The sequence below is a fragment of the Amblyraja radiata genome, chromosome 3 (assembly GCF_010909765.2).
Source record: "Amblyraja radiata isolate CabotCenter1 chromosome 3, sAmbRad1.1.pri, whole genome shotgun sequence".
Taxonomy (NCBI): Eukaryota; Metazoa; Chordata; class Chondrichthyes; order Rajiformes; family Rajidae; genus Amblyraja; species Amblyraja radiata.
The window spans coordinates 119,185,915-119,194,929 of record NC_045958.1 but is presented as its reverse complement, the minus strand read 5'-3'; the positions used below and the strand labels follow the sequence as shown (position 1 = coordinate 119,194,929).

General features: G+C 45.0%; 1 protein-coding gene across 2 annotated transcripts in view; it reads right to left on the bottom strand.

Moving 5' to 3' along the window:
- Positions 1-8,133, bottom strand: part of msh3 (mutS homolog 3) — a 285,979-nt gene extending 277,846 nt beyond the window's left edge. The window contains exons 1-2 of one of the 2 annotated variants that reach the window (XM_033018740.1): positions 7,812-8,133; positions 584-698 (exon numbers count right to left, since the gene is read on the bottom strand). In XM_033018740.1, the coding sequence (XP_032874631.1) occupies positions 584-698; positions 7,812-7,958 (262 nt within the window). In that variant the 5' untranslated portion in view covers positions 7,959-8,133. The remainder of the gene's footprint in view (positions 1-583; positions 699-7,811) is intronic. The other variant, XM_033018741.1, reaches the window with a different exon arrangement.
- Positions 8,134-9,015: the final 882 nt, after the last annotated feature.

Sequence of the window (9,015 nt, the reverse complement as noted above, 5' to 3'; positions counted from 1 at the left end):
GTCCCACACAGGTACAGCGCAGAATGCTACAGGCCTTTATCCCTGTGGCTATCAAACTGTACAACACCTTCCACTCTGTCGTGGGGTAGACTGACTCCCTCTCCCTCCCCCCACCAAACCCTCCATCTTTGCACATCCCTGATCTTGGACTTTTCCACTCTATCATTTAATTTCATGTTTGCTCAAAATAACATATTTGCAATAACTGGTCACTTAAATTTCATTATTATTATAACACACATGACCAATTTCCCTCCAGGATAAATAAAGTTGTATCGTATCGTGGCCTAAACAGAATGATTTTTAAAAATTAAACAGTTAGTGGAAAGGAATAAGAAGATTATCATCTATTCAACATTTTTTTTAAAACACGATTTGGGTCATTTTCAAACTTTAACGCATCAATTTGTCACCATTTTTAGGAGCAAACGGCAAATACCAAATACTTTGGTACTAGCCCTCAATTTGAGCTAAATAGCACCTACAACAAGAAAAATGTCTACAATGGCCATGAAAATGATCACTATGGGCTTTGGTGTTGATAGTCAGTGGTAAATAGAAATACCACTGTCTATACACTTACGGCTATCTTTTCTAAGTACATCCCCATTCTCTTCTCGACTTGCCAACTTTCTACGTTTAGGCCAAAGTTCACCTTGTTCCACTGTTGTTTCCTTTTTCTTCTTGGTGTCCAGTATCTGCAAGGAGCAAAGGATGACAATTGAATTCGGATTACACAACTCCTCAGTTTGAATGCCCCAAAACATCAGTTACATCCACTTTCTTTGCACTTTCGCAAGACTTAATCTTCTGGATTCACCTTAATCATATCAAAACGAGCCCCCCCCCCCCCCGCCACGGGTGCCATGTAATCCCGTGCTACATGGGTGACTAAACCATCTCCCCTTCCTGCTTTGCCAGGTGAGGAGGGGGCTGTGGACCCCCAGCAGGACCAAACAAGACCTGTCAAAGGGCGGATGAGCTTCGAGCGAGCCAACGGCCATCCACACTTCAGTGGAAGTTGCGATCACTGTCGTACATAGCATTGTAAGGAGGGACGATAAATCACACACACCAAAATCCTATACTTCCAGCGGCGGAAGTCCGCAGGAACTAGAGTACAGAGATGTGTGGTGCGTCCGTCACTGTTCCCGCTGGAAACCAGCACCACTGCATCGCTAATGTTTTCAACGCTGATGAATATTAATATTTTATATGCACAAATAAAATCTCCTTTAAAAAAAATATTGTCACCCACATCCCAGATAGAAAAAGCATACCAAATTAAACTGCTACTTTCCAGCCATTGGCTCATTTAAACCTTCAGCCCAGGTTTGTTTTTAAATCGCTTTGGGTCTCCTCATCACGAGTCCACAAAACTTCAACAATAAAGTTTAAAACTCTTCTCACTGAATTTCATCAAAGCTTTAATTTACATGGGGTGATGCATTGTAATACTTCTCTAAATATTTGTAATACAAGCTGCAGAGTGAAGAAACTGATCCAGATGTAATTACAGATTCCCTCTTGGTATATTTATAGTCAATGAGTCATACATCACAGAAACAGGCCCTTTGGCCCAACTCAGTCATGCTAACCCATCTAATCTCGTCCCACTAACCCTTGTTAGGCCTTGATCATTCTAAACCTTTTCCATCCACATACCTGTCCAAATGACTTATCAATGTTATTATTGTACCTGCCTCGCCTACTGCATATGGCAGCTCGTTCCATATACACCCCACCTTCAGAGTGAAAAAGATGCTCCTCAGCTTCCTAATAAGTCTTTCCCTTCTCACCTTAAACCTATCACTTTAGCTCTGGATTTTCTTACTCTGCAAAAAAAACTGTGCCTTACCTTACCTATTCCTCTCATGATTTTATCCGCCTTTGTATCCCCCCCCCCCTCTGCCTCCTGCATTGCGAAGAGTAAAGGCCTCACCTGCTCAGCCACTCCACACAGCTCAGGCACTTGAGTCCAGGCAACATTCTCATAAATCGTCTACGCACCCTTTCCAACTTAATGGTATCTATAAGCAGGGCGATCAAAACTGAACACAATACTTGTGCGGGTTCACCGGCGCCCCAACATCTATACTCAGTAGCCTGACTGATGAAAGCTAATGTACCAAAAGCTTCCTTCACTACCCTATCTACCCAAAATCCCAATTTCACAAAGATGTGTACTTGCATTCCTCTATCCCTCTGCTCTACAACACTCCCATGTGGTCTGCCATTCATTGTGAAGGTTCTGCCCTGGTTTGACTTCTCTAAATGCAACACCTCATATTAATCCGAATTAAACTCAGTTCCCTGTTCCTTGGCCCACTGATGAAGATCCCGCTGTTATTCTTGATACTCACCTTGACTGTCTATGATACAACTATTTCAGTGCTATCTGTAAAGTTACTCATTATTAGACAATAGGTGCAGGAGTAGGCCATTCGGCCCTTCGAGCCAGCACCGCCATTCAATGTGATCTTGGCTGATCATCCACAATCAGTACCCCGTTCTTGCCCTCTCTCCATATCCCCTATCTTTAAGAGCCCTATCTAGCTCTCTCTTGAAAGTATCCAGAGAACCGGCCTCCACCGCCATCTGAGGCAGAGAATTCCACAGACTCACAACTCCCCGTGAAAAAGTGTTTCCTCATCTCCGTTCTAAATGGTTTACCCCTTATTTGTAAACTGTGGACCCCGGTTCTGGACTCCTCCAACATCGGGAGCATGTTTTTGTAAATCTTGGCCAAAATAGAGCCAAAATAAAACAAAGGATTCGTGCATCAACAGGGGCTGTTAGCCCTTTTCTGTGTAAGAAGCTGCTAGCTGGTGCCAGGAAGTTAAGGTCCCAGATCAATACATCAGATAAGGAAGGTCCAAATGTCTTCACAATTGATAGTATGTATGAGGACTTTGCAGAGAAACTCTAAGGTATTGTTGATGCATGAGTTTGATTGGATTACTGCACAGGGATTGTAAATAACGTAAAGGGAGAGACAAGGTTCGAACCTGCGGTGGTTTAGGTATCGTATAGGGGAATTTGCTGTTCGCTCAAAAATAAAGTTTAGTTGGTCCAGTGCTTGACTCAATGTTTTTACTGAACTAGACTAGGGGCGGGGGGGTAAGCTTTAGGAACATATTTACATTTCCTGCCTCTAGCGTGTCCAAATCCTTAATAATCTTATGTGTTTCAATGAGAACTCCTCTCATCCTTCTAAATTCCAGAGTGTACAAGCCCAGCCGCTCCATTCTCTCAGCATATGATAGTCCCACTATCCCGGCAATTAACCTTGTGAACCTACGTTGAACTCCTTCAATGGCAAGAATGTCCTTCCTCAAATTTGGAGACCAAAACTGCACACAATACTCCAGGTGTTGTGCAATATTCCAGGTATTATTAATGCATCCTCATCCAAATCGTTGACTTTGAAGACAAACAGCAATGGGTCCAGGACCAGCAGAGGCACACCACTACTCAGGGGAACTCCAAACCGAAAAACAACCTTTCACCACCACCTTCTGCTTCCTAACATGAAGCTAGTTCTATATCCAGTTAGCTAGCTCTCCCTGGATTCCATGCGATCGAACCTTGCAAAGAAGCCTACTATGTGGAACATTATCAAAGGCTTTGCCATAGATAACACGCAACTGCGATGGATGAATAGATAAAATGAAACCGAGTGGAAAGATGTAGGAGGACAGATTTTGGATGTTGATCTTTCCTCAGAACTGATGGATCTCCTGTCAATTTTAAGCACAAACTATCGGGTTCAGGCTCCACAGTGCACGGCCAGCCACCAAAACGTTTGAAGGGAGACACTAAATGCTGGAGTAACTCGGCGGGTCAGGCAGCATCTCTGGGGAGAAGGAATGGGTGTCGTTTTGGGCCAGACACCTTCTTCACACTGAGTCAGGGGAGAGGGAAACAAGATTTAGAAGGGTTCAAAGGACATGCAAGTTGCACATGCCGAATTACTCCAGCATTTTGTGACAATCTTCGATGGAAACCAGCGTCTCACTGCTCTCACCCCAGCCACAGACTGTTTACCCTCCTCCCATCCGGGATGCGCTACAGGTCTCTCCGTTGCCAGACCAGCAGGTTCACGGACAGCTTCTTCCCTGCGGCTGTTACACAACTTAACTCTGCACCTTGGTGATTGCCAATCAACCCCCCCCTCCCCGGACACTCCCTCCCCCAGAAAAATTGCACAATTGCTAATGTATGTACATATATATATTTTGCTGTTCCATTATTCTATGTTCGCTCTTCTGGGTGAGATGCTAACTGCATTTCATTGTCTCTGTACTGTACACTGCACAATGACAATAAAGATTGAATCTGAATCTGAAATCTGAATCTGCAGTTCCTTCCTACTAAAACATTCAAAGTCTTTTCTACCCTCCCCAATCACACATTTTAAAGCATAGATCATTCCAATTGACAGAACATGACACACAATACATGTCAGTCTCTATACTGTCACAGGCATGGACGACTACAATTTACTGACGTTTTCTAGCACTGAATAACACAAATGAAGTTGAAATGTTGGGAACCACAGGCATCCTCATTTATAAACCTCTCTTCCTGCTGCATCCACCCTCCGATCAAGTTTGGCACCCAAAGCACACATCTTTGGCTTAGAACTTAAAATTAGGAGAGATAGATCAGAATGATTAAATGGCAGACTTGATGGGCTGAATGGCCTAATTCCACTCCTATTCCTTATGTCCAAGCAAGTGTGAGGTGTTGCACTTTGGGAGGTTGCAGCCACAGTTTAAGAATAAGGGGTAAGCCATATAGAACGGAGATGAGGAAACACTTTTTCACACAGAGAGTTTTGAGTCTGTGGCATTCTCTGCCTCAGAGAGCGGTGGAGACCGGTTCTCTGGATACTTTCAAGAGAGAGCAAGATAGGGCTCTTAAAGATAGCGGAGTCAGGGGATATGGGGAGAAGGCAGGATCAGGGTACTGATTGGCGATGATCAGCCATGATCACAATGAATGGCGGCGCTGGCTCAAAGGATCGAATGGCCTACTCCTGCACCTATATCTATTGTCGATTGAATTTAAGGAGAAAATATGCAATTAATACCATGACCCTTGACAGAAATTATGTACAGAGGGATCATGGGATCCAAGTCCATAACTCCATGAAAGTGGCAACATAAGGAGATAGGATGGTAAAGAAGGCGTTTGATATGTTTGCCTTCATTGACCGGGGCATTGAGTATAAGAGTAAGGAAGTCATGATGCAGCTTTATAGGACTTGGGTTGGACCGCATTTGGAGTATTGCATGCAGTTCTGTTCTGGTTGCATATTACAGCAAGGATGTGGAGCTTTTGGAAAGGGTGCAGAGCAGGTTTACCAGAATGATGCCAGGGTTAGGGCATTAAGAACAAGGAGAGGTTGGACAGACTTGGATTGTTTTCAATGGAATGCCGGAGGTGGAGGGGAGATAGTTATCAGACAACTGAACGGTCCTCATTTGCTCGAGTGCTGTCCTGACCTCCCATCTACCTCATCGGAAACCTTTGAACGATCTTTAATCAGACTTCAATGTTATATCTTTGCATTAAATGTTGCACCCTTTATCCGTGCTCCATGGACGATTTGATGTATTCATGCATAGTCTTTTCTCTGACTTGAAAGCATGAAAACAAAAGCTTTTCACTGCACCTCGATACACGTGACAATAATAAACGATATAAAATAATAAGAGGCAGATATGGTATGGTAGACAGTTGAAACCTTTATCCTCCAGATGCAAACTTCAAATATTAGAGGGATAGCTTTAGGGATAGTTTGCGGATGACACGAAGCTGGGGGGCAGTGTTAGCTGTGAGGAGGATGCAAGGAGGCTGCAAGGTGACATGGATAGGCTGGGTGAGTGGGCAAATGCATGGCAGATGCAGTATAATGTGGATAAATGTGAGGTTATCCACTTGGTGGCAAAAACAGGAAAGTAGACTATTATCTGAAATGGTGGCCGATTAGGAAAAGGGGAGATGCAACGAGACCTGGGTGTCATGGTACACCAGTCATTGAAAGTAGGCATGCAGGTGCAGCAGGCAGTGAAGAAAGCAAATGGTATGTTAGCATTCATAGCAAAAGGATTTGAGTATAGGAGCAGGGAGGTTCGACTGCAGTTGTACAGGGTCTTGGTGAGACCACACCTGGAGTATTGCGTACAGTTTTGGTCTCCTAATCTGAGCAAAGACACAAAGGTTCACCAGACTGATTCCTGGGATGTCAGGACTTTCATATGAAGAAAGGCTGGATAGACTTGGCTTGTACTCGCTATAATTTAGAAGACTGAGGGGGGGGATCTTATAGAAACTTACAAAATTCTTAAGGGGTTGGACAGGCTAGATGCAGGAAGATTGTTCCCGATGTTGGGGAAGTCCAGAACAAGGGGTCACAGTTTAAGGATAAGGGGGAAATCTTTTAGGACCGAGATGAGAAAAACATTTTTCACACAGAGAGTGGTGAATCTCTGGAATTCTCTGCCACAGAAGGTAGTTGAGGCCAGTTCATTGGCTATATTTAAGAGGGAGTTAGATGTGGCCCTTGTGGCTAAATGGATCAGGGGGTATGGAGAGAAGGCAGGTACAGGATACTGAGTTGGATGATCAGCCATGATCATATTGAATGGCGGTGCAGGCTCGAAGGGCAGAATGGCCTACTCCTGCACCTATTTTCTATGTTTCTATGTTTCTAGGATGTGAGGGGCAAAGTTTAATGGAAATATGCAGGACAAGTTCTTTTTTTAAACACAGACAGAGATGAATGCCTAAAGCATGCAGCCAAGGGTGGTGACGGCGGAGGCAGATACTATAGTGACAATTCAGAGTTTTGCATAGACATATGGATATGCAGGGAATGGAGAGATATGGATTATGTTGTCTTGGCATCATATTAAACACAGACATCGTGTTGTACCGCTTTACCGTTCTATGATAACAAATTCCAAGTGCTCCTGCAGTGAAAAGCTCCATTTAATTTTCCAAACCCGATTTAATATTCCCTTCCAAACTGGATGCTTGATGGGCATTTCACTGAACGTTACGTCTACATTATCCTGGTTCAAGTCACATTTTGTGAAAGAGTCCCAACCTGAAACGTCACCTATTCCTTTTCCCCAGAGATACTGCCTGTCCCGCTGAGTTACTCCAGCATTTTGTGTCATCTCCAGTTATAAACCAGCATCTGCAGTTCCTTCCAGTTCTTACACATTTTGAGAATGCTTCCATGGAACCTTAATTCCCTGGTAGATACATCCATAGTAAGTTATCATGTGTTAGTAAAATTATTGGGTAGATGTCCGAGAGGGCATTTATAGCTAGGCTGTGAAGGAAATGGGCTAAATGAGTCAGATAGTTTCTTCTTTCACATTTAACAAGTACAGAGCAATGCAAACATCCACTCAAATATTTTCCATGCTGCAGGTCTTGAGTTTTGCCAGTTGGAATTTTTGTCTCTTATGGACACAGTCTAATAAAGTGAAACTCCCAAGCTTAAAACCAAAGATACTAGAGGAGCTCCTCTATAATCTTTGCTTAAAACTACAACGTTCTAGGGTCAAGTCAGGATACAATGTGGAAGCTTTTCTGCATTCTTGCAATAGCATTGCATTGCACTGAAAAATGAACCCTGATCTATCAATATACAGAAACTAATAGAATTACATGCAAAGATATCAGGAAGTGGGTTGTAACAATGAGACACGTGGAAATACATTGTACAATGTTCAAAACATTAAATGCATGAGCAGATGGGCACAATGCAACAGTGCAATGCCTCCTCTCACCTGCTGACATGGGGAAGTTGTTGCCACACTGTCTCCTTCCCGCCTCTGCTCCTTTCCCCGCTCTGTCCTGGCTGCAGGGCGGAAAAACCTGCTGATCACAACCTGGTTTCCAGCAGCCTTCGCCCCGCGGCCTCTCGTCTTGGGCATTGCCAATGTCAGCGACTCGCTTGCACGGGCATTCGCCGCTCAGTTTAACTTTCTGGCCGTTCAGTAGAGCCCGCCCGCTGCTGGATTGCCCGCCCGCTGCTGGATTGCCGGGTGCTGTAGCAGTGGGTCGCAGGCGGCGGCAGCAGCAGCATCGGAACACGCGCCACCGTCAGAACCCGGGCCCGGCCCACACGTTGTGTGTCTTAAAGCTACACGCCAGTGTTTATAATCACACTCATCACAGCCACAATAAACACCTCCACAATTAATACCAACACCGTATAAAGCAGAGCCTACTAACCACAAAGCATATAATGTTCAACAATTTAAAGCCTATCCATTCCCCGCTTCAGATGCTGCCTAACCCTCTAAATCACTCCAGCAAAAGGCCATAAGACCAAGGAGTAGAATTATGCCATTTGGCCCACCCAGTCCACTCCGCCATTAGATCAGGGCTAGGTGGTCGGGGTAAACTTTTTTCAATCTCCTACCTTGCCGGAGATGCGATTGTTTTCCAGATCGTATCTCCGGTCGCTCTGTGGCCTAACGTCATGGAGCTGGCGGCCTTGCTCGGGACTGACTTTTGAGCCCCACCGCGGGGCCGTGGATTTACCATCAGAGCCGATCCCTTGCCTGGGATCGACGTTCCAACTGCAGCCTGCGGATTTCACCATAGAGGAGCTCGCTGTATCGGGTAGAGACCGATGTCGGGAAGCTCCAACGAAGCAGTAGGTTCGACCAGCCCCGACCCGAATCGATCGCCCAGCGCGGGGGAGCTGAGATTACCCCCCGATGCAGGAGCTTGATCGCCCCGACGCGAAGGCCCAAACGCCGCCGGCTATGGGAGCCAAGATCGGCCCGTCAACAGAAGGCTCGAGGCCCCCGACCGCGGGAGAACAAAGAAGGGAAGAGATTGAACTTTTTTTCGCCTTCCATCACAGTGAGGAATGTGGAGGAGTCACTGTGGTGGATGTTTATGTTAAAATGTATTTTGTGTGTTCTGTTCCTTTTTATTGGTAAGACTGTATAGCAAATGAAACTCCTCGTATGTTGCAAA